Source organism: Martes martes, assembly GCF_963455335.1.
Source record: "Martes martes genome assembly, chromosome: 8".
Taxonomy (NCBI): Eukaryota; Metazoa; Chordata; class Mammalia; order Carnivora; family Mustelidae; genus Martes; species Martes martes.
In genome coordinates this window covers 56,460,536-56,487,082 of record NC_137895.1, presented here as the reverse complement: position 1 = coordinate 56,487,082, position 26,547 = coordinate 56,460,536, and the positions used below count along the sequence as shown (strand labels likewise).

Below are 26,547 nucleotides of genomic sequence, written 5' to 3'. Positions count from 1 at the left end.
CCGCCTTATAAACATAACTTGAAACTAACCAATTCATACTTCCTCTGTTGCCACCACCACAGTCAGAGTCACCCTCATCTCCTTACTTGCCTTCTGCATCTACTCTTGCCTCCCATAGTCAGTTCTCTAGGTCTCAGACAAAGGGGTCCTTTTAGAACATAACTGTTCATACCAGTTACTTGTTCAAAACCCTGCAATGGGTTTCCATCAAACACTGATGATCCAAAGCCTCCCTATGTGGGCTGTCTCCTCCCAACCCTGCCAGACTCCTTTCCTGCCACCCTTACTCTGGGTCCCCATCTCCAGCTGAACTGGCTGACTTGCTATTTCTAACATACTCCAAGGAACATCCCATCACGAGATCTTTGCCCTCATGGACTTTTCTGCCTGAAATCTTCCTCCTTCATCTGAAGGAGGAAGATTCATCTGAAGTCATGTGACTCTCGCTTTGTTCAAGTCTCTGCCTACCTGTCACCTCTGTATAGAAGACTTCCCTGACCACGTTGCCTGAATCACATCACACACCATCCTCTTTTTCATGCTTTATTTTCTTACTAGCAGTTCTCTCTAGCTGCCATTTTATTATAGATCTGCTTATTGTCTTTCTCCCTCCCTACAAGGTAAACTTCTGGAGGGCAGGGACTGGAATGTTCACCTCAATCCCTAGCACCCAGATGATTGCCTCTTTCCTGATAGGTGTATAATAATATTTGTTGAATGCATGAATTAATGAATTAAAGAACAAAAACGTATATTTGCATTTTAAGTATCAGTACATGAAAGTTCTTCTTGGGCTCATGATTCCATCATAAAATGCCAGAGGTGTAAAACGTGCAGGGTAATGTGCAGGAACTCAAATACAGACACATTTCCTCACAGCTGCTAATTGCCTAAATGAATCATAATGTCTTCCTTAAAGCAAATAAATGGCTAGATTCAGGGCACCGAGGGCATATTTGCTCTCAGGGTAAATATTCAGGGCATATTTGCTAAATCTTCTGTGCTCACACTCAACCTTTTGATTCCTACTTCTGTCTGCTGTTGTGTCTGTTGATTCCAATTAGAAACATATCTTTGTAGGAAACAGTGAGACCAAGGAGGGGAAGTGGAAGCCCAGATGTATGCTGCTTTTCTATCCTCCACTGCTCCTCTCAGGGCTCTGAACTAAAGGTTCTCTGGGAAAGTGCTAGCAGGGTAGTGAGGGAGAGAAATAGGTAGGTAATCTTCTTCACCCAGAAGGAGCTCTTAAAGAGGGCCTATCGATTTCCTTTCTTTATAGATATCAGGGGAATAAGGCAAATACCTGTCTCCTCTTGTCCAATCCTTGTTTAGTATCCTGACTGTTTGACCATCCCATTCTCATTGTGAAGAGATTTCCCCCATACTCCTCTACATTCTATGTTTTAAGACTTCCTTTTAGCATCGACATCCCATCAGGCCCCAGAACAAACATTCTTGCTGAGTAAAACAGTTGGTGTCCTGCCTTATTGGATCCTCTCTTGGCCCAGGGACCTGAATGCAATCCATCACTTGCTCGAAGTGCCAACACTGAGGTGGTTTTCATGCATTGGCAGTAAGCAGAGAGTTTTTGGCTAAAAGGAGGCACAGAAAGAGGTCAAGGTAACATCATTTGAAAGTTGCTACCCCTCTTCTGCTGAATTTTGCCATAGCTTCCCAGTAACACTCCTTCCTGGAGTGGACTGTCATGTACAGTATTCCATTGAACTCTAGGAAAAATCAAGGGGAGTGTCATGAGTATGGAATCTTCAGAAATTACAAAAGTAACACATAATAGTGGGAAACAATGAAACAAGGCCCCCCACCCCCGGCTCACAACCCTCCCCAATCATGCCTAACATGGTGGAGACTGTAGCTATTTACCAAATAAATTTTGTTTGCTCTTGTTTCTGGCTATACAGCTGGATTCTATGTCTCAGCTTCTTTTAGTTAGGCATGGCCATGTGACTGATGCCTAGCCAGTGCAACACGAGCAGAAGTGATGGGTGTCATTCCAGGCTTGCCCCATAAGATCCTCCCACATAAGCTCATTTCTGCTCCTTTTGTCTCTGGCTAGCTGAGATGGAGACCCCTCCATGGGGGCCTGAAAGCTTCATGTTGAAGATGCCAGAGTCTCTGCTGGCCTGGGTCCCCAAATAACTGCATGCAGGAGGCTGCCTTGTGCCAACCTCAGTACACTGATGTGAACTAGTTATAATCCATTATAATGTGTTATAATCCTTTTCATAAGCTATTTGGTATACCAGTTAGCCAACCATAGCTGATATACGGGACATTATAAGTTGTTTTTTAATATGTACATTTTTTGTTCCCCATTTGATTAGAAGCTCCTTGAAAACAGAATCTGTGTCATTATCTTCTGTACCCCCCTGCAGTTTCTCACATAGAGCCTGGCATAGGACACATGATCAATAACTAGTTATTGGTCAGAGAGTTTATTTTGACCTGTTATTCTAGGGTGAATTAAAACATGAGTCAGAACATGGCCAGATCGTATGGGTTTTTCATTTTGCTTTGGAATCTGTCTTGGGTTTGAAGGATCTCTTATGTATGTAGAGCAGCTCAGAACTGACACGGTCAGCCAAGTGTGACACACATTTTTTATTATCCATAAGTGGATTATCAGCTATGACCTAGCTCTTCCATCATTTTGGCACATTCCTCATATCAACAGCTGTGCGGTAGGTGCTGAGAAGGGCCCTGAGCCAAGAAAGAATAAGAAACGGGATGGGGTTGGTTTGGGAGTGGGTGCTCCTGCCACTGACGGGGCTATGAGTTGTGAATAGATTCTTCCAGCAGATAAAACATTGATTATCTTTTTACTATTAAATTCTTCTCTCTTATTCTCTATTGTGAGACATAATCAGGAGTTGAAAATAGGAATATTGCAGTTGAAACAAGGCAGGGTATTGAATAAACCCCTGTCATAGGCAAAAACGGAAATTTTTCAGATCAGTTTGGCATCAGATCTCTTTGAGGGAACAAAAGGCATTTTCTTTTCACCAGCTAGCTGTAGTCAGGCAGGTGACACAGGGTAAATATTAAAATCCTCGCCGTATATGGTGATACATTTTATCCTGCGGTCCTTGATTAATCCAGAGAAAACCCTGCCAGCCTTCCACCTCAGTTGCAGGGCCCAGGGTCCTCATGAATTTCCTGCTATCATGACCTCCACTCTGCACCCTGCCTCTCAAGATCCCTTGGAAAATGAGAGTCCTAACCAGAGGTTCACAAACTTCAGCATGCATCGGGCTGCTTAAAACCCAGATTCTTGGGTTCCACGCCCACAGCTGCTGATTCAGTCGGTCTGGAGAGAAGCCTAAGAATTTGCCTTCCTGACATGTTCCCGAGTAATGCTGATGCTGCTGGTCTGGGGACCAACTTTGAACCGCTAGTCTCACCACCTTCAGCCTCACACACACATGCCCAAGTGTGACACCCTGACGAGGAGAAGGAGCCCAGCAGGGACAGCTCCCTTTCCCATAAAGCGAGATTAAAGCTGTAAATGAAGCTGTGAGCAGAGGAAAGCTGGTCGGGACAACTCCTGGCACTGTCACCTAACACCATTGACCCACACCGTCTCTTTTGCCTCTCCAGATGTGTTCCCTCACTTCTCCCATTAGTAAAATGAAGGGGTCATCGGAGAGGAGTGGCTCTCAATCCTGTGGCCCATTAGAATCACCTGGGGAGTTTTTAAATAAGGCTGTTGTCTCCTTTATTTAAATTTACTATTTCATCCTGCTTAGAGATTCTAGTAGAACTGGCCTGGGGACAGAGTTCAGGAGTTGGCATTTATTTACGAGAAAACGAGAGGACACATGTGCGAATGTGGGACGGGACAGAGGGAGAGCATCTTTAAGTTGACTCCACACTGAGCACAGAGCCTGACATGGGCACAGCCCTGAGATCGTGACCTGAACTGAAACCAAGAGTCTGACGCTCAGCCCACTGAGCCACACCAGAGCCCCCAGGAATACACACTTTAATAGCTTTACAGGTGACTCTAATATAGAGCCTGGTTGAAACCTATCAATTCTCTCTAGATCACCTCCAGATCCAAGAGTCTGCATTTATGCCCCCCTCCTGTGGAATCCCATCATGGTTGTCTGCCCCCCCCCACCCTCTGCCCAGGCCCCCAAACCTCAAGCCTCACCTGTCTCTTTGCCCCGACCTGTCACTTACTTCTCTTTATGTGCGTGATGTTCTGTTTACTGTGGGGCACAAAGTCACTTCATACCTCATTAACTTCCTCTGCTTAATTAGGCAGAGGACAAGTCCCAAACAACTGAAAAATACATGGAAATTCACTGATGAAAATATAAACAACAAATGAGGAGCCCTTTTAGAACTCCAGGAAATGTGAACTGTAGAAGCAGAGAAGGGAAGGGAACCATTCCTAAAAAGTGACTTTGATTTGTAAAGTCACACAGAGTTCAGTACACCTTTCATTGAATGTTAACTCCCCATTGTTTATTCTCCTGGGCTGACCCAACCCCATTTTGTTGTGATTTCTACAGATTTCACACCTAGTTTCTATTTACAACAAGTTACTTGGATGAAAGGAGTTCTCTTTCCTAAGTAACCTTTTACCCTTTCCATAAGCAAAATGACATAGAACTTGGAGGTAGTGGCCTGGTACTTCAGCTTTTCCCAGATACACTTGTTTGGCAGCCACCAAGATGGCGGACATGAAGGTAGTGGCTTTGCCTAGCAGGAGTTCAAGGGCTACAGGTTTGTTTCCCATTTTATTTAGGTACAGATGTGGAATTTCCAAGTGCCAGTGGGATGTGACTTTACTTCACTTTCATTTTATTCTGACCCTTAGTGACATTGAACTGGAAACACTGAGATGACTTTCTTTTCTGGACCTCACTTGTAGCTTTAGTTGGTGGCCCCTTTCCAGTTTGGTTGTCATTCTCAATGAGGTGCTTTGTTTTGTTTTCTTTGTGGTGGTTGCTGTTGTTGTTGTTCATTCCCAATCAAATGGCTTTAGTTAAGTTGAGGGACAGTTTAGTTGAGGTGAGGGACACTGAGGCAATTTAGTCATTTAAATCCACTATGTGCTCTGGACAGGAGTCCAAGCCTGGTGCCTTTCTGCTAATTAATTCCCCATGTCAAGCATCTGGAAACCCGCCTCTTCTGCCTCATCTGAGTTGACTAATTAATTAAGCTGTGTTTGTAAACAGGCATTTTCTCCCCCAGCACTTTTTTCATCATCTGTTTCTTTAGCCACAAGCTGGTGACCCCATTTAATGGTAAACTACCTGGCCAATAATTTTGCTCTCCTGCAGACTGAGAAGGTTCCATTTGGAGGCTGCCCAGCACTATGGAAGAATCCCAGGCTTTGGAGGGAGGCAGATAAGGATTTCTATCCAACTCAGCCATTTCTTCTTCTTTTTTTTTAAATTCAGGTATCTTTTATTCCAGATATTTATATTTGGTATTCCAGAATACATACACTTTCATACATTTTATTTATTTTTACTTATTTTCTTTATTGTATTATGTTAGTCACCATACAGTCCATCATTAGTTTTTGATGTAGTGTTCTGTGATTCATTGTTTACATGTAACACCTAGTGCTCCATGCAGTCCATGCCCTCCTTAATACTCATCACCAGGCCAACCCATCCCCTCAGTCCCCTCTCCTCTGAAACCCTCAGTTTGTTTCCCGGAGTCCATAGTGTCTCATGGTTCCTCTCCACTCCGATTTCTCTGTCTTTATTTTTCCCTTCCTTCTCCTAATGTCCTCCATGCTATTCCTTGTGTTCCACAAATAGGTGAAACCATATGGTAATTGACTTTTTCTGCTTGACTTATTTCACTCAGCATAATCTCCTCTAGTCCTGTCCATGTTGATACAAGAGTTGGGTATTCATCATTTCTCATATTTAACAGAGAATCAGACTCAGCAGGGTTAAGAGACAACGTCCCATAGCTTGTGGGAGGCAGAGTCTGACCCAATTCCTCACGCTCCTGGCCAGTGGGTTTGCTTTGAGATCAGGTATTCTTCTGACCTTTAAGAGAGGGTGTGACTCTGGATTTTAAACACTGGGGGGAAAAAAGTGTTACACAAGGTATCTCAAGAGCACTGTATAAGGAAAATGATGAGATAGCACCAATACTAGAGGTGTTGAAATACCTACTACAGAAACATTATTCAGTACATGGAAGGATATGGACAGTTTAACTTCTGAATTCCCCATTCCTTATCATCTTCCTCTGTCCCACCAGCTTTTGCTGGTTTGTGGAGGAGCTGTTAGTAATTGTTGTGATCCAAAGTTATTAACTAATTCCAATAGCATTAATATCTCCATTTGGGCAGTTTGATGGACATTTGATTCTCTCACCAGCCCTGTGAAATTAATAGAATGTACTTATCTCCCGACTTTGCTGACAAAGAAACTCAGATTCCCAGAGGCTTGGTGATGTGTCACAGTCACAGGACTTCTCAGCAATAGTAGGGCTGGGCTCGAAACTCACCTCTGTGTTCAGCACTCTTCCAACAGTATTAAAATTAAGAAATATTTTTACATCAGCAAGGTACTTACTTATATTAAAGAACTCTAAAGAACTTGGTGCCATTTTGTCTTTTAATTTTACCTCTGTCATCATCTTGTTTCTAACTTCAATTTTGCCTGATATGTGTAGCCTTTTCCAAGGTGGATGTATTTCAGTTAACCTCTGCTGTGGAAGAACCACCCCAAAACTTAGTGGCTCAAAACAACTACCATTGTATTACTCACTATTCTTTGAGGCAGCAGTTTGAGTTGGGGATGAGCTGAGTGGTTCTTGGGTTCGTCTCACATGGCACCACTCATCTGCTGGGTTGACCTGGATAATCCAAAATGGCCTCACTCCCATATCTAGCTGTTGCTATTGGCTGTCAGCCAGGGCCATTCTGCATGTTTGCCAATCCTCAAGGAGGCTGGCTCAAGTTTCTTCAGAGTTACCAGCAACATTCCAAGAAGGCAAGGCCCATTGTACTGTCACTCATCAAGTATCTGTATATATCACATATTTTGCAATTCTGTGGGTCAAAGCAAGTCACAAGGCCAAATCTAGAGCCAATGAGAGAGGGGAATATGCAAGTATGGATATTGGGATATAGGACTCATTGTGGGTACCACTAATATAATGACCTAATGTGAATGGCTATAAAAATAATATCTACCTTATGAGACTATCCTGAGAGCTAAATCAATAATGCATGTGTCTTGCTTTTAGCATAGTCCCTGATACATAGTGAATGCTCAGTAAATATTAGCTAGTATTATTAGCAGAACCACCATCATTTATTATTAGCTACCAAGAACAGGTTCTCCTTTTAAAATCCCACTCACTCATTCGTTCAACTAACATTTACTCAGTGCACACTGTGGTACTGTTCCTCATGCTAGGCATTGCAGATATAGTAATAATAAAGATAATAATAACGTTCATTTCCTGCCATTGAGAAACTATAGTCTACTAGAGGAGGCCAGACACATAAGCCACCAAATATGTGTGTTATAGCAGGTTTGGTGATTTAGATATATACAGGGTATTTGGAGAGAACAAAACAAGGCTGCCTAACCCCTCAACCCAGCCTTCGGGGCATGGTGAGGAAAGGCTTCTTGGAGTAGATACTACCTACGTTGAATCCTAAATGTTGAGTGGTGTCATTCAGAATAAGATTTAAATAGAGAATTCCAGGAAGGGTGAATCCATTCTGATATGAAACAGCATAGTGTATTATTATCAGATCAAGGTTAAGGCTAGGAACCCTGAAGAGATAAGTTAAAAAGAAAGCAGAAAGGCCAGAAAGAAGAGAGAGAGGAAGAGAGGAAGGGAGGGAAAGAAAGAGAAGGGGAGAGGAGGGGAAAGCATGGAGAATAACTATATACTCATCCAGGGAGGGTAGAAATCATTCTGTAGATGAAGGAGGAGGCACTGACAGTCTTTGAAAAGGGTAAGGATGGGGTCAGATCCGAAGGATCAACAGGTCATGGTGGGGGCCTGGTAGAGGATGGACTGGACACGATAAGACTGAGGGTGGGGAAACCAGTCAGGCGTAAGGTCGGAATCCAGGCAAGAGGTAGAATGAGAATGGAAGCTAGTGTGAGATCCTTTCCTGCCATTTCTAGCTTCCAAAGCTGGAGAAAGGCATTTCATGGAGAAAAGGAGTGACTTTGGATAGCATAGTCCAGAATATTCCAGAAAGACTGTTTTGCACATACTTGGCAGGTAGGCGTGTCCACAAAGTTGGATGATTCTGCCTCAGGAGGGTGATGGAGCCGGGACAATCTTAGAAGGAGTGGTATCGCTAGGGAGTTAGTCCTCTAGGCCTGGCCTCGGTGAGGTATGAGGAAGCCATTCTATGAATTCCACAGGGTATCTTCTTAGAAGCCTATCTTTCATGATTTTTTTTTTCTTTTCTCTGTCATCTAGTCTTTTAAAATTATAATGTATTTTCAATGACTTTGACCTCTCCTATTTGTGCTCCTTCATCGCCTCGGTGATTTTTATGTGTCTTTTCAACGTTCATGCCTTGTTTCTTTTCATATATATTCACAGCCTTATGTCGTGGATTTCCTGGATGATCACACTCTCAACTATGCTGCTTCATTGTCCCTGAAAACACATTCATAATTATCAGAGTTTACATTCAGATTTGTGGTCTGGAAAACATTGTCATTATACTTACACAATATGTTCCTTTTCCACAATCCCTCCTGTTAACTTTCTTTTCAGCCCTTGCACACTAACACCCTGCTGTACTAAAAACAGCTCACTACACTCTCACCTGATGAGGTCCTGGTCCAGTTCCAGCCACCTTTTCTAGCTCTGGATATTTTGCACGAGAACCCAGTTTTCCTTGTTGGGTTGCTTTACTGAATGTGAAACTACTTGCATCATTTTCCTCAGCATCCCGCGATGTACTTCGGAGGTGCGCTGGCCCAGCGTGTCCAAGATCAATGATAGATTCCTGTGTGTTTTCAAATAACCTTTTCTTTAAACATCTTAAACACATTTGAAATTCAGAGGAGGATCATGAGGGAGGATGTGATGAAACTTACCAGGAGGCAAAGGGCCGAGCAAGCTGGGATCCGTCCAGTAAGAAGTGTTTGAAGAGCAGTATAATCATCGCTGGCTCCCAGGGGTCTCCCATGAGAAGTCAGTGCCTTCTGGGCGGTGGCACCGCTTCCACTCCGTGCATTTTATCCTCCAGCTGCTGTGCATTCCTAGGGCCTTTAATGCTGTGGCAGACCCGAGGTGTGCCTATGGAGAGCAGGACGGATGAGCTATTCTGAGTCAGTACCATTTGCTGAGCATCATTATTACTCCATGCCTGATCCTGTTCTTATGCATCTTAAATAATACTGGAGGCAATACATAGTAGTGGGGATAAGCCAAGGTTCTGACATCAGACCGCCTGGGTTCACATCTTACTTCTAGCACTTGCTTTGGCAGGGGAAGCCCCAAGACAGGAATCTTACAGAAACCTTCTGCTTAGGTTTCTAATGCTGAAGAGGGTTTGTGGAAGGGGTGCATGGAGAATAAAAAGGGAGATAGAGGGCATGGGAGGTTTAGCCATGAGGTTTGGCATGTAGGCCAGTTGGAAGGAGATGCCAAATTGGCTGATACTGAGACCCCGTGACTGTCCAAGTCACCCCTCGAGGCCTGGGGGTCAGGGGGCCAGGCGGGAAATGCAGTCACAAGCCACTGTCAGACTTGACAAGAGAAACTCTCGCTCATTGGCCCTGCTTAAATCCAGAGCTCTGAGCTTGAGTGCAGGCCTCCTGCTTCTCCTTCCTTTGGCCCCAGGCAGGGGAGCAGTTGCTCAGGAATGGCAAACTGGCGAGCCAGCCCACTTCGTGGCTCCTGAGATGTTCACAAAAAGCTAATGATAGACACCACCATGAGCACCGCAACTGCTGGCATTTCCTTGGGGCTCACCGTGTTCCAGGCATTCCACGAAGCAGTGTATGTACATTACTTTATTTGACTTTTATCAAAATCCCATGGAGATAGTTAGAGTTATTCTCTATGGCCTTTTATAGATGAGATAAACAATGTGTGATGAGGACTTGCTTTGATTATAAAGAATAGACACCCAACTTGAACTAGCTTAAGCAAAAGGCAAATTTATTACAATGATACCAGGCTGTCTCACCAGAACCCACAACAGAACTGTGGTGGGACCTCTAGAGTAGCTATAAGCCAGGACTCCGATGCTCTCAGATATCTTACTCTTGCCCAGTTGTATGTACTTTTCTCTGGCCGCTGGCTTCATTCTTCTCTCTCTCCATAAAAACCAGGTTTTTTCTTAGGGTACCAAACATGCCTGCCCACTGCATCTGAATTTTTTGTATCCTAGCTTATGCTACTGGGGTGACACTGACTTGGCACTCCTTTTGGTCCTAAGATTACAAATCCCAGGGATTTCACCCAGCAGTCAGGTCCCCTGCCCTCAGGATGGACGGTCACATGACGGCTTCCACAGGACCATGCAGTCGGAAGAAAGAGTGCACAAAAGGAGGAGAGACTGAACTAAGAAAAGAGGTCAGGGGAGAGAGTGAGCACAAAGAGTCGGGCGGAAGGTGGCAGGTGGGTAGAGCAGCAGGCATCCAGTACACAGAGTTTAAAAGGTTAGGTCAAACCATATGATAATTGACTTTCTCTGCTTGACTTATTTCACTCAGCGTAATCTCCTCCAGTCCCATCCATGTTGATGCAAAATTTGGGTATTTGTCCTTTCTGATGGCTGCGTAATATTCCATTGTGTATATGGACCACATCTTCTATATCCATTCATCTATTGAAGGGCATCTCGGCTCTTAGGAGAAGGAAGGGAAAAATGAAGGAGGTGAAATTGAAGGGGGAGACGAATCATGAGAGAGTGTGGACTCTGCAAAACAAACTGAGGGGTTTGGAGGGGGGCAGGGAGTTGGCCCAGTGATGGGTATTAAGAAGGGCATGGATTTCAGGGAGCACTGGGTGTTGTTATATGTAAACAATGAATCTTGGGACACTACATCAAAAACTAATGATGGATTGCATGGTGACTAACATAACATAATAAAAAATAATAATGATTTTTAAAAATAAATAAGTAAAAAGTAAAAAGTTAGGTAACTTGTCCAGAGTCACACACAAACCAAGTCAGGACTCAAATTAGGCCTTTCGGACTTCAAAGCCTATGTACTCAACTAATATGACAAAATAGAATGAGGTAGTGGAGTGAATGAATGAATGGACTAATCAATACATTAATACATTCACACATGCATGCGTTGCGTCTATTACGTATATACACAAATACTTGTGAAGCCAGTGCTCAAATTCAGGAAGTCGCATTTGGAATGGTCAGACATTACGCACCTCCCTTTCCCCTCACAGCTTCTCATTTGAGGATAAAGGAGGAGAGTAAGAAGAAGCCAACCTGATGATGAGCAGTGTTCATGACTGGAGCCTGTGGTCCGGGCCCCAAAAGCAGATGCTAGCAGCACCTGGGGCGTCCACCCACATCCAGCAGTCAGCAGCCTGGCTGAGCTGTGTTCTGGGGCGAGCCCATGTTCTGAGCATGTTGCGCACACATCCAGAGCCCGGCGATGTAGGAGGGAGTTGACTCAGGGGAAGCAGGATGAGCCTGGGTACTGCTGAAACTTGACCTGCACGTCCCTACCTGCCTCCCTTGTGTCCTAGAGGATGGCGCAGGGCTCCGTTTGGGAGCTTCAGAGGAGGGCCTTTTTGGGGAACAGGGAGCTTACGGGAGATGGTGGAGCTCAACTCTCAGTGACTAAGCCCTCGTAAGTCCCCAGATGGGGCTCTGAGGTTCATGTCCGAGGACAGGGGAGCAGCGGCTTGGGAGATTTCAAACACTTCAGGACAATGTGCTGAACCTTTCAGTCTATTTGAGCCTCTGTAGCAAGCTATGAACAAAATGCTCTGATCTAGAAGAATGAATGCCCTTTCTAAAATCTTCATCTCATCCCAGGGCAGGGTTTATGAAGAGGGAACACCTGGCTCTTTGGGACTCTTTGGATTCAAGGCCTTTGCTAAATCTAGAGGGGTCACAGCATTTTTAATCCTTGTGGTTTCTGTTTTTATTTGTATGAAAATAGCACACAAAACCAAAAGAATTGCACGGAGTTTATCCTGACACGTTGTAATGAATTGAGTTAAAGTTTGAGAAGTTGGAGTTTGTTCAGTATTTCCCCATTGCCACTTGCAAGCAAAAAAAAGAAAAAAAAAAACCCAAACAAAAACAAAAACTTGTTTCTGGGAGGAAGTTAAGCATGTTAAAGAGTTGTACCCATGTTTCAGTCGTAGGAGTAATAGTGATAATGAAGAGGGGGAGAAGGAAGAGGAAATTGGCAAATACTTGCTCAAAGCTGAGAGGTACCAGGCCCAGAGAGATGAAGTAACTCACCAGAGGTCACACAGCCTGTCAGTGCTGTGCCTCCCACTGCCACCTGCTACCGTCCTGTCAGGCCCACACTGCGGACTTGCCACAGAGCCTGTAGACACAACCATCATTCACAGTTTCTGGGAGGCTGGGGTGGGGGTGGGAGGCTATGGGGTTGAAGCCGCCTCCTCCCGCTCAGATCACAGTAAGGTGAGGAATAAAGAGGTCTCGAATATACTCTTGACAACAGGGCAGACTGAAAGAAACGTGGACTTCTAGAGTCAAAGAGGTCCGGGATAAGACTCTGGACCCTCAGTGAGTCTGTGTTTTGTCTGTATTATGGGCATCACAACATTCCCCCTTCTGGGGAATTAGTGACCAAGGAATGCCACGACTCCCTCTGAGGTTCCTGGCCCAAGGTCTGGCCCTGAAGAGCTGCAGTGATTCCAGTATTATCGCCGACTTCATTCTCGATCACGGGCCTCATCCTTCTTTCTCTTTCGCTAGGCCAGGTTTCTCATCACATCTGTTCATGGAGTTATCTGAAATGCCCACAACTGTCCTCTGCTCCCCGGGAACTCAGAGGCTTCCAGCTGTAGTACCCCCTTTTACTCTAGCTCGCCATTTCCCCCTTCCTCTGCTCTCCAGAGCAGGAGACACGGAGGGCAGAATGAGTCGAGAACAAAGATCTGTCCAAGGGCGATGGCTGGTGGCACGGGGTGAGAGGAATGCACAGTCCCCACGGAGCCCCGGGCATTAGGGAGAGCAGCCGAGGCCTGGGGTGACAACTGCTGGCTCCGTCTCCCTGGGAGACCCACACCAGGGCCAGGTGAGAGTGGCCGGCTGGACCTCCCCGTGGCCCGTGTGTCCCCAGGCTGCCAGTCCCCAGCTTCCTGAGCCCCAGAGGAGCCGTAATAGGCCCAGGTGGTCATGGATCAAATTTGAATATGGAAATTACTTGCTAATGCATTTTTCAGATGCTGGCGTTCTAAACCTAGATATCACTGGGTATGCAGATGATTGGGAGAAGGGGCCTCACGCTGTGCTGGTGGCCTTGTTAGGTTCTCAGTGCTCCGGATTTCGCCATTATACTTACAACAGTGCACACGAGAACTAAGTCAGTCCAGGGCCACTCTATAATCAGGATGCTGGAGAGAGACAGAATGAAGAGAAGCAGTGTGTGTGGCAGCCTTTGCCTCCAAAGGCCTTTTTGGGGAAGAACACCAGAATTCAACCTGGTGGAGCCTTTGGAGGCTACCGTGTTTTTTTTCCCCTGGTGACATCACTCAGTGATTTACTAAGAACACACTTGCTCAAGCCAGGACAAGGGACAGTCTTTGCCCTAAAGGGCTTAAAGGCATATTCAGACACAGGGATTTGTATATCAAACTCCAGCTAGCATTTTAATATCACAGCAAGAGGGAGTGGTTGACTGACGAAAGTATTCCGGAAGATCAAACAGAGCTTTTTCCTGGAGCAAGGCGAGCAAACTCAGCATCTTGGAAGTGAGGAGGCCTGAGAAGGGCTGAGAAGGAGGCAGAGCATTTGAGAGGGATGGGAGGACTGACAGAGGGAAGACTGAACAACACGGAGGCAAAGCTACATGTCCATCAGACAGTAGAGGACAAGCTCCGTGCAAAAGGGAGGAGCGAGGAACACATGAGAGTGGGGTTGATCTTTTGTTCTTTAAAGTAGGAAAACCAAATGTTCCTGTAAAGAGACATGAGCCTATGAAAGAAAGAAAGGTAAAGGTAAAATTCTGTGCATAAAAAAAATATAGCAAAAACAGAAGACAAATCTCAGAGGGAGGACCATATTTCAAGCATGTCTGACAGATACGGGATTACTATCCTGCTGCACCAGGATCTCCCTACAAATAGATAAGAAAGACAAACAGCTCAACGGAAAATGCATGAAGGATAAGACTAGAGGATAAAAGAGGAAAACCTAAATGCTAACAGATGTGCAGAGGTGCTCTCACTCACTGCGAGCTAAGGAGATGAAAATTCAAGCAATTAGATGCCGTTTTTCTTTCCTTCGATTGGCAGACGTTAATAGTGTTAAAAATCTAGTGCCAGAGAGAACATGTGCAATGAGCACTTGTGTTCTTTGCTGATAGGAAGTTCAGTCCCTACACACCTTTGGGAAGGTATTCCAGTAACATCAAGAACATTTAAAAGCATAAATATCCTTTTATTTTGCTTGTTCACGTCAATGAGCATGAATGCTTTGGAAATATCAACATATGTATTATGTATTTTGGTTACATTTATTTTTAGGAAATATCCTAAATATTTACTAATAGGGGCACACCTAAATGCATTGGGACATGTCCATTACTAAGGATACCTTGCAGCTGTTTAAGGGAGTTAGTGCTAACTGGGAGTAAGCCCATAATGTATAATGAAGTGGAAAAAGCAAGTTGCAGAGACAAGTGTATATTATGATATGATTTTGGAAAACACACACATGCACACACACATGTCCCCCTTTTCATATATATGTGTATGTATTTTGTATAATATAGAGAATGGATGGCCATACATCAAAATGTCCACCCGGTTCCCAGGGATGGGGAGGAGGGGCGGATATGGAGGAATAAAGATTGAGCAAAATAGGATACTAGCAGACACTCAACCTTTAGAAGTCCTCAGTGCTAAAATGAGTGGCTTTAGGGAAGAGAAATGGGAGTGCCTTCTTAACCTCGGACTTCTGCTCTGCTAGGAGTCTCAGGCCTGCCGTGGCTTTGGGACAGAGTGGGATGTGTGTTCAGGCTGCTTGGCAGGTGCTGTGCCTGTTCTTTTAGCTTGGTCAAGGAAATCACATGTAGTTTTAAATTTTGTATTAGGACACCTGGGTGGGTCAGTTGGTTAAGCATCTGCCTCCGGCTCAGGTCATGATCTCGAGGACCTGGGATAGAGCCCAATGGGTTGGCCGGGAGTTTGCTTCTCCCTCTCCCTCTGCTCCTCCCCTGCTTGTGCTCTCTCACTCCCTCTGTCAATTAAACAAATCTTTTTAAAAATATGTAAAAATTTTTAAGATTTTGCATTTTTAAAGTCAGCAGAATGCATACAATAAACAAGTGTTGAGTGTTAGAGCCAGATGCCATCTCAAACAAGAAACAAAAACACTTTGATTTTTGAAAAACAACCTTTGACACCTAAAGAGGCTCTCATAAGTGCTCTAGGATCTTAAGTGTTCTAGGATCTTAAAAAATTACTTTCTGTGCAGATGAGAGAGGCAGCCCGGGGAGACTAATGTCTTTGCTATCTGTGCAAGGACTACGGCAGCCTTCACAGCAGCCGTGCCCTGCCCAGGCCCCACTCCCTTCTCCATGATGACACACTCACCAAAGGGACAAACTCAGGGACTTTCAGCAGGAACACGGTCCCTGTGGCTGCCTTTTTTACGTGTGGCCTTCTCAGGGTGCTAATGGGTACCAGTTTCACTAGTGGTAATGGAGGAAATCCGTTAGCAAAAAGGAAGACTTTGAAGTCTAAAATCACCACAGATCAGTTCTCTGGAATTTTCCTGAGCGGAGGCTATGGAATAATATGTGGCAGGTTTGTGAGGTAGACTTCCTTTTGAGGAGAAATTCCCAGCTGAACAGGTGTTCAGCTTGTACCAAGCGTACCAAACCAGAACCCCTAAAAATGACTCCATGTTTTTCTGAGGAAACTCATCAGAGATTTTTTTTTTTTTTTTTTTGGTCTCTTGAGAAAGATGATTTCAGTCCTCAAGAGCTCTTTTTAAATGTTAGTATGGAGAAATGCCTTTTTTATAGACAGATGTTGTTGGTAAATGTACGCCTGGTAATGATGTTTGTTTAGTGCTTATCTCTGAGGAATTCAGAGCACTTTATAGACGTTTTCTTCGTTATTTCCTCAACGTTTTTCTTTTTCTGATCATATTTTAACTTCAGCTATAAATTCTTCATTCAGCTTTTCTCACTGTATTTTCTGTGAAATATCTGCATTTCCGGTATTACAAACTCACACCAGTCCGGATATTCTAGGAAAGCATTTAGAAGTTTCCCTTTTAGTGTCTCAGGCTTCTCTTTGTCCTCTTGCCGTTCTTCATCACTCTGAACAAACCCTCCCATCTATAATATCTCCACCATACTTCCTCCCTTTTAAACAAGTTGTTGAGACATACTTATTTTTCCACACAAAAAGTTCCTCTTATACTTAGTTGTACACTTGTTTCTAAATGCTTGCTCCTTGCCTTGAGGTAGCTCATTTGAGGTGATTAAACATGGTCTTTCGCATGAGCACTGTGTATTGGCATCGTGAATCTGATATTTATGGCGGAGGGCTCTTTTTCTTTTCCTTTTTTCCTCCCAAAACTGTTTCTCCTTTCAGTCCTGGGGAATTTGTGAACTTCTCTTCTTCACGGCAGTCATCCTTGAAGAAACAATGAAAAAGAATCATTACTTGAAGACAAGCTCATCTTTTTGTATAAACAAACCCGACACTTCCCTCCCTTGAGGAAATAATCACGTAAAACACTTTACACTGGATTCTAATCAGGTGAAAGTGTGGTAGGGAACCTCCGTCCTAAAAAGATTCTGGGATCCTGAGGTTTTATACAAGGCACCTTAGAAATCATTCCCTTATTCTACCAATACAGCACTGAGACTCAGAGTTTTAAACAATTGTCCATGGTCACAAAAATACTTAGGGTTACATTCAGAATTTAGGGTGGGAGACAAGACACCTGAAAAATTAAAGTCACTAACTGCAGTAGTGAGTGGCATGAGATAATGAATGATTTGATAACTCCGGGCCATGTGTGGGCTGGCAAATGTTTAATAACTGGGGGATGGGCAAGAGAAGCCCTGAATTTCGGAGTTCGCCAATTTCAAATTAGCCCCAGTTAATTGCAAGCTACCGGTGTGACACCATTGACCAAGGTGTTGGGAAGGGATGAGTGCTATCCAGCTAGCTTTCTAGAAAATGAAGATTGCCCAACTAGAATGAACAGATCTTTAAGGAGGAGGAGAAGTGAGCTAGGCCGATTCTCCCCAACATCATACCTTTCAGCTATGAAGGGCTGTCCTTGGTCTCTCTTTGGAACAACTGTAGGACTTTGATCCTTTGCTCTTGCTACTGCCTGGGTGGATAGACTACTCTTCACCTCATGCTCTACCACATTTCAGGCCCCGCTCAAAGATAAGGATCTTCACCAAGCTTTTCCCCAGCCCTTTCAGAAATAATCACTTCTATTCTGAATCCCAGAGTACTTTATTTATACCTCTTGTTAGGTAATTACCAAAGCCTAATTTGATCTTCTTATCAAGAGATAGTGTCTTTACCCCTAGACTGTCCTCAGAGGACAGGGATTGTGCTTTACTCCTTCAAGGTCAGAGCAGCAGTGCAGGTAGTGGGTACAGCCCAAGGTCGGGAGCCAGAGCGTTCTGCTTCAAATCCTGCCATTGCACTCACTCACCATGACGGTTTGGGTAAGTCACCAAACCCCTCTGTTCTCAGCTGTGAAATGAGACATTAAATAATAGTCCCCATCTCACAAGCTGGCTGCAATGATTAATGAGATTTTTAGAATGTTCAGTGCCTACTGTATCCTAATCCCTTGCTAAATGCTACCTGGTATTGTTATGTGTAACATAGCCCAGTGCCTGGGACAGAATTGGCATGCAGCTGCTCTAGGTTGAATTGAACTAAAGTGAAGCAAGGAATGACACGGCTGGCTCACTGGGAAGCTGAGAAAAGGTATGCTAGTGGGGCCTCTGTATGCCGGTTATTGCTGGATGAAGGAGAATGATCTAGTAAATAGCAATCATTTGATCATAGAATTATAGGATCAACAGCTAGTTTCCCAGCTGTGGTATGATGGATGAGTGGCAGAATGGGATCATCTGTGCCCTTCCCTCACCCCACGTGCTAGACACTGTACAGCCATAAACATACCATTTGTTTTTGCAATAGCTTTTATAAGACGCTGTTAGTTGACGTGTCTCCTTTTAAATACTGTGCATTTGCTTTTCAGAAAAAATCTAAGTGCTCGATGTCATGTATAAATATTACTAAATTTCATCCCATTTGGTTTAGCCCATTCCAATTAATTCATATCACTCCCAACCTTGATTCTGCAGTGCCGCAGGTCATCCATCCCATTTAGCCTTGTGCTATGTGCGGTTTTGTAAGCGTTGCTTCTGTTTGGTTTTAGGAAACTCAATGCAGGCCACTTGTAAGAACAGAGTCTCTGGACCTGTCAGTTAAAGACCTCTTTCCTAGCTGGCACTGATTCATTAAACAATCTTTGTTTTTTCTTTTTGGGGTAAATATTTTAAACTCTTCTCAAATCTATCAAAGTATACAATAATCGATACCATGTTCCATGTTGTTCACAAGGGTGTCGTGAGAAGCTTGGCCAGAATGCTATGTCTGCAGCATTTTTGTCTTACAGAGAGAGTCAGTCCATTAGAAAAGGAAATGCTGCTGGCTTGTTGAAACCTGTTCCTGATTAACCTATATTAGCTCTCAATGTCAATAATCTCCTTTTCCACTATGAACAAAAGGTTCATATTTCAAAATAGTGATGTTAACACTGTCAAGGTAGATTAAGCTGCATGCATACCCCTCGACCATCTAGGTGAGAAGTTTGGACACATCCCGAGGGCAGTGAGAGGCTGTCGGAATTCTTAAATAGCGATTATATAACCAAGTGATGTTTTAGGAAGAGCCATCTGTCAGCAGTGTCCACAGCGCGCTCCGGGGGGTGGGGACGCTGTGTGAAGTTCAAAGTTGCCTGCAGTCATCCCACAGTGGGCTGCTGCACCCCTGGACTAGACTAACAGCAGTAAAGCTAGAAGAGAACAGATTTGGATTTAAAAGAAAAGACCCATAGGGACTATTGAGAGAAGATGATAAGACTGAAAAAATAAATAAATAAAAAGAGGTACATGAGGGATTCCCAACCTTTCCCCATCCTCGAACATACAGAAAATGATACCAGTTTGGCCACTGGGATAAATAGGGCGAGTTGGAGGTGACCCAACATCATGGGTCCCCAGGGTGGGGGTCTCCCTTCCCCCAAGTCCTGCCTCCCTTCTAACCGCTAGCTGAAGACATAAATATCCCCATATGGCTGGGAAGCTATTTGGATAATTCTGCTTGGGAAATAAGTACTCTTAGCAATATGAAGAAAAACAGACTTGCACCAAAATAGGACCTTCGGTTCGGAGAAGATGATACACAAAAAGGAAAGCAAACATTTGGTTCAGTGCCTAAATCTGAACACAAAAGTAAAATATGGCTTATACACTTGGAAGAAAACTAGCACCAAGGTTAATGCCCAACAAGTCGGTCCAGGACACCAAGCCACTGTCCATGGTACAGTGATACAGTAAAACAAGGGCTGTGGCTGTACAGACCTAATAGGTGTCTACTAGGCAGGTGGGAGGGAGGTACAAACCACACCTAAGGAGTTACTCGGGAGAACCCCAGACACAAAGGAAGGAGTTTGGATTTTGTAAGAATGTGGAAATCTAAGCCAATTTGCTTGAAAACTTATGAAGTGCTGCCCATTTGTTGCTCCTTATTGATTTATGTACTTAATAATTAAGTAGTTTTGTAGTCCTGGGGCCTCACTTTCACTGCTAATTTGCTTTGTTATGTGGAGGAAATTATAGATTGGAAAAATGCAGGAGTTTACAGTACATAATTCCTGGGGTAATTGAAGATGTTTGGTTATAGAAAATGAAAAGGTGTAAACTCCAGGGCAGACTGAGAACAAGAACCCACCAACAAAGTCCTGCAGATTCTATTACAACAACAGGAATGAATGGCTCTTCAAAAAGATAATGGAAGCCACACATTTCTCCTGGTGATTGGCCACAGGGCTACCACGTGAATGATTCCAGGGGACATCCACTTCTCACACTGGAGCATGTTTGAATGGTGCTTCCTGAAGTTGGGGTATGCAGCCTGTGTGCCCAGAAAGACCTATGTGATTCATCCTGGGGCTCCCACCCAAGCCAGCAGATGCATATCTGCACTGAGCCATGGCATTCACCACCACCCAACCACGCTTTCTTCCCCAGCTAAGTGGCATCAGCCTCCTTTAACCCTGACTTCTCATTTTCTTCCAATTCAGATCTACCCAGTTCTCCACAATGGCTTCCCACTGGACCTCTGTTACAAGCCAAAACACATCCTTCTGGCTCATTTGCTCCAGTCATTCTGTTGACCTTTCCAGAGCTATTTGCTGCTCTCACTATCATGCTCCTTGTTACAGTTAAGTGGGAAAAAACCGGCGGTCACACAAGGCAGGAAACTTTGGCACCCTCCCAGCACTTGTACGGGCTTTCGTGTTAGCACTTACCATCTATCGCTGTAAACATTTGTTTATATTTCTGACTCCTTGACTCAATGTGAGCTTGATGGAAGTGTGGAAGGATGCCTCATTGAGCCCCAAGGTTTTGCAGGGTGCCCAGCACGTGGTAGATCCTCTTACCAATGTTTGGTAAGTGAGTGAGCAAATGAATATATTCCATTTCTTACATACGGACATGGTAGACTCCTTTTGAGCATACAGGTTAAACGAAAGAATTTCCCCTCTATTATGTACGATGCCTGTGTCTGTTTACCTGGGTAATGCCAGGAGGGGCTTCTAAGGTCTCTTGCCAGTGGTTTCTGAGTCTCTTGTTTACCCCTGTGCAGGTGGGCAAGTGGAAAGACAAGTCCCTGCAGATGAAGTACTACGTGTGGCCCCGAATGTGTCCTGAGACAGAAGAACAGGAGGATGACCATCTGAGCATTGTAACCCTAGAGGAAGCCCCCTTTGTCATTGTGGAGAGCGTGGACCCTCTGAGTGGAACCTGCATGAGGAACACAGTCCCCTGCCAAAAACGCATAGTCTCTGAGTATGGCCCCTTCCCCAGTTCTTTGGGTGGTGTGGATAGGCAGATCTAATAAGAGCTGTCAGCACCTGCCTGGGTGGGGCCCTGAGGCATTGAATTAATTGGGCACCATGTTGAATTTTCAGTTACTGCTGGGCACTGAATTGCTGAGCGGCCCCGTGGTTCTGTCCAGATCATGACCTGAGAGCCTTACTGTGAACTATGCTCACATAGCTCTGTCCTTGCCTGGTCTCAACAACCGGAATGTCCAATTTAGAGCAATTTAAATTTGCATTGGTGTTGAACCATGTTTCCTTGAGCCATTGTGCCCTGAAATTTTGAGATTTAGAAACATTTTTGGAAATAGGTAAAAATAAGCTGCGATCCCATTAGAAGTCAGATAACCGTTCTCTTTGGTGAGGGTGGGAAATGCCTGGAAGAGAAAATAAAAGGGTAATTTTTCTGTCTCGATTTGGCGCTGGTTAAATGGGCACGTTCAGAGTGTGCAAATTTATCCAGCTGTAACCTGAGGGTATGTGCACATTCCTGAGGTACATTATACTTCAAAGGAGCACTAAAAATTGTGATAAAACACAGTTCAGTGTGATGAGCTAATGAAGGAACTGCAGTTCTATGGTCTTACTTATTTCCTCACTCAGGGATGATACACATTGTGCTCAGCAGTGAAGGGAAGACCTGCTTTTGGGTTGGAGTTTTAATGGTAAAGGATAATATCTGCCTTGTTTTGTTTTTTTGTGTCTTGCATTGGTTAGGAATAAAACAGACGAGGAGCCAGGTTACATCAAGAAGTGTTGCAAGGGATTCTGTATTGACATCCTTAAGAAAATTTCTAAATCTGTGAAGTTCACTTATGATCTCTACCTGGTTACCAATGGCAAGCACGGGAAGAAGATCAATGGAACCTGGAATGGTATGATTGGAGAGGTAAGTGTCCAGAATGTCAGAGCCATTTCCGCTTTTCATTTATTATGTTTCACGTCTGTGTAAAAAAATGCTCCTTTATACATTTGAGAAAAGAGAAAATAGTAAATAGACTTCCTGTTCCCGCTCTACTAAGGAAACCCCTGCTGGGCTCTGTTTTCCTTGTGGTGGCCCCTTGCCTTCCTAATTGGAGCATTGTGCCTTTGTCCCAGGTGGTCATGAAGAGGGCCTACATGGCGGTGGGATCGCTCACCATCAATGAGGAGCGATCTGAGGTGGTCGACTTCTCTGTGCCCTTCATAGAGACCGGCATCAGTGTCATGGTGTCACGCAGCAATGGGACTGTCTCACCTTCTGCCTTCTTAGGTAAGTGGCACACTGGCCCACGTGAAGCAGACCGACATTCAGGGGAGGAACACATGACCAGGCTCTTTCAGCCAGGAGGTGGTTTGCTAGGGGAGCTTAATTTGGGGGACTTTCAAAATCAGTTATTCTCCAACATGAAAACCGAAGACACCCAAAACCAGTGGGACAGCGTAAGACCCCGTAAGAAAACAGTGCTGGGCTGGCAGTCAGGGCTCCTCCTCTAGTCCCATTCCTGCCGCTCACTCATCACCTGACCCTGAGCCGATGTGCTCCATCCTGGGCCTCAGTTTCCCTCACCTATAGAAGAAGCCATTTCAACCAGCTAATCTCTGAGGCTACTTCCTGCTTTAATAATTTCTAATTCTTGTTATCATTGAAATACCTTTTAAATGATCGTCAAGAATTGAGTTCCATGCTCCCAAAAGAGGTTTTCTGGTTTTACCTGGTTTTTCTGAGCTTTGCCAGATACAACAGATCCGACGTTTGCTTTCACTCAACCCTGTCCTTCCTCGTGCCTTTCTGTACTTCTCTACTCTCCAGCATCAATTTTGTGTTGAAAGCTTTAGATGTGATATAAGACCCGGTGAAATAAGGCCAAGATTTCAATTAGATGAGCTCCTCTGTGAGCTCATACCCCATATTTTTTGCAGGGGCCATGAGAGCACAGGGTTGGAAAATAAAATGTCACCTTGAGTACAGGACATTGGGCTAGGAGACAGGAGGTCTGGCTTGGCCATAAACAAGCCGTAAGCCTTTGGACAAGTCACAGACTCCCTGAAGGACAGCAACTTTTTTTTTTTTTTTATGATGAGGATATTGAAATAGACCTTGACTGATATTTCTTGAAGCTCTATCCAGTGGGCAGGGGAAGGGGGAAGTTTTTAATTAAGGTACTATAAAGTGGAGTTATAGGTCCCATAGGATGTTCCCATAAATTGCTCTGGTTTCTCAGCTCGCCTCCTTACAGTGAGGCGGTTCTGGCCCTGCCAGTTTTATGTGACGTGTTATTAGATAGCACACACGCTATGTGCATCAATCCTTATAGCAGCTTTATGTATTTCATTTGCTTTTTTCCTTTGCAAGGATAATTGGAACATTAAGAGATACAGATGAAACTACATTCTAATTCTACCCCATCAGTGCAGCACTCACCTCAGCTTCTGAACTGGAAGAGCCAGGGATATATCAGCATAGCCCTACAGTGACATAGCAGGGGGTGCGTGCGTGTGTGTGTGTGTGTGTGTGTGTGTGTGTGTGTTTAGAGGAGAAGCAGTTTTTGCAGGGGTCAAAGAAGCCAACATTTATTGAACATCTGAACACCTATTAGGTGGTGTTCCAGGCATCACTCACTGTACATCCTGTTGTTACATTATCTCATTGATACTCACTGGTAATATTTTTATACCCATTGTATGGCTCAGGAAACAGAATCTTAAACCCGTTAAGCAATTTCCCAATGACCTGTCAGTTCACAGCTGGCAGATCCAGGATTAAGGCCCAGATGTGACTTCCTGCAGAGCCTGCATTCCAGTTCTCACAGGGGCATTTCGGAGGGCAGCTCCCAAATCAGGCACTGGTGTGATGGGCAGAGAAGAGGAAGGGATAGAATACAATGAGGAAGTACAAATTTTGCCCCAGAAGACCTCAGATTATAAACTGGCCCTGCCACTTTCTGAGTATGAACTTGGAAAGGACCTTGACTCCAGGGAAATAGATATGGTAATACCATAATGAAAGGGCCATTAAAAGGATTGTATCAAACATATGGTCAAAGTACTTAAATCCTAAGAACCAATACAAATGTTTTTGTATTCTGTGGGCAGAAAGTTGCCCTGGGCTCCATGGGGGGAAAAGGAAGCCTGGAGAGGATGCTTTTACTCATTGTTCCCTAATCTTAGACAGCAGTGAAGTCAGGGTAGGATGGCAATCAGTGAGAACCGAGGGGCAGGGGGCTTCCCTGCTCCACCGTATAGAGACTTTGAGTTAAACTTGCTGCCCTCGCATCTCGAGCTGCCGCTGAAAGCTTTTGCATTTCACGGTGGATTATGGACCTTATCAGGGTCCTTTTTAAATTGTTAAGTGACCAGGTTTTTATCATTCCATTCAAAGTGCAAAAAAAAGTAAAGTAGGTTTCAGGTAAAGAAAACAGATTCTAATTTCCAGCCAACTTCTCCCCTTTCTCAAATTCATCTTTATTAACGATTTGGGAAATGGAAGAAACAGTATGTTAATTCACATAGTTATGAGTTTACAATGTGATGTGACAGCTCAAAAGGCCAGAACTATTTTGAGACACAATTGAGGGAACATCATACCATGGGAAAGAATAGCAATTGTCCCTTTTTGTAGGCCTTCGGAGAGGTGGCTCTTGGAAGGCACTGTTCAATTTCTAGATACCTCCAAGCCAGAGAGATTGAGATCTGTGGAAGGGATTCAGCAGGGATGATTCAAGAAATTAAAGAAACACATGGAGAACATTCTTGCTGTCTTGCCTGGTCTTATCCCGTCAACCCTTTCGCTTGGTGTGAGGGAACAGCTTATAGTTGTTTTGTTAATTACAGCCAAGCCATGTTCCCTGGTCATGGGCCACTTTCCCACTGTTACAGATACTGACTGTCAAGGTGGATGGATTTTTTTTTTTATGATATGATACCTCATATACACCACATTCAAGTGGATTGAAAGGTAAATGTAGGCTAGGAAGTTTAGGAGAGGTGAGGCAAGGGGGCAAAAGGTTACTCATTGGGTGTGGTGATTACTGAATCCAGTCAAGCCTGAAATGGCGACTCCGTCTGTGGAGAATGGATTGGCATGCCAGGTTTGGAAGCATTGATGAAAGCTTCTCCAGGCCTCCATCCTCTGGTGTGGCCATCTAGGGGACGGCATCAACCAAGACCCAGTCCCCTCTGATTCACGTACCCCACTCTAATGCTTCTTGCAGATACACATTTCCTGGCAATAGCAGAAACTCTGTCAAAAAGTTCATAGGCAAGAAGCTCTCCTCCTCATGTGTTTGAAAGAAAATAGACCTTGACCTGCCCATCAGGGCAATGGAGACACTCAGACACAGCCCATCACTCCTCCCCGACCCAGGCCCTGACTCTCAGGAAAGACGCAACACACCTGTGGTTTGTTTCCCCCCATGAAATACGTGTTGCCTGAGCAAATGAGTATGCAGATTAATCAGAATCTGCTTGTTCCCTGTGTTAATTCTGAGCACTGATTTTTTTTTTTCCCTTCCCCAGAGCCATTCAGTGCTGACGTATGGGTGATGATGTTCGTCATGCTGCTCATCGTCTCAGCCGTGGCTGTCTTTGTCTTCGAGTACTTCAGCCCTGTGGGTTATAACAGGTGCCTCGCTGATGGCAGAGGTAAGGTCGCCTACGACTGTCGCATTTCTGCGCGGGTGTCTCTCGTTCTCCATTCCGAGTCTCTCTACTCATTTGGTGTCTGCCTGCTCCCTGACTTCCCCATTTCTGGAAATGAACCCACAGGCTTCTATGTCAACAGCTTGACAGCTCATTAGAGGTCCCCCCAATTAAGAGGTTAGTCTGGATCTGTATGTCCCTTGCTGGCAGAAGCCTCACCCGGTGAGCCCAGTTCTACCCCTGGGGTAAACGAGAGGAAAGCTGGCCGTAGATTCGTGTAGCATAAATGTGTCAGAGGAAACTATTTTGATAACCTTAGGCTGTGAGCAGCCTGTCTGAACAGATGGACTAACTAGGTAGATATAGCCATATATTAGGACTAAAGGAAATTAGGCTCCTGAGATAGATGCTGGGTAGCTGTGGTGAAGGAGTTCTCCACCTCTAAGATGCAGGGTCTCCAAACCTGTGACCCTGGCTCATCTACCTCTGCCAGAAAACATAGACATTGTGGGGGGGAGGGGGTGGAAATTAAATGGCCAGCAGATAGCACTTCTCGCCCATCCCTATCTTTGGGGGCAGTCCAGTTTTCTGGCTCAGCGGGT

General features: G+C 44.5%; 1 protein-coding gene across 1 annotated transcript in view; it reads left to right on the top strand.

The window, feature by feature from the left end:
* GRIN2B (glutamate ionotropic receptor NMDA type subunit 2B) overlaps nt 1-26,547 on the top strand; it is a gene marked incomplete at both ends in the record, with an annotated part of 280,489 nt that overhangs the window by 209,647 nt on the left and 44,295 nt on the right. Inside the window, 4 exons of the mRNA XM_080811797.1 lie at nt 21,091-21,293; nt 22,043-22,214; nt 22,424-22,577; nt 25,823-25,948. Coding sequence (XP_080667923.1) covers nt 21,091-21,293; nt 22,043-22,214; nt 22,424-22,577; nt 25,823-25,948 — 655 coding nt within the window. The remainder of the gene's footprint in view (nt 1-21,090; nt 21,294-22,042; nt 22,215-22,423; nt 22,578-25,822; nt 25,949-26,547) is intronic.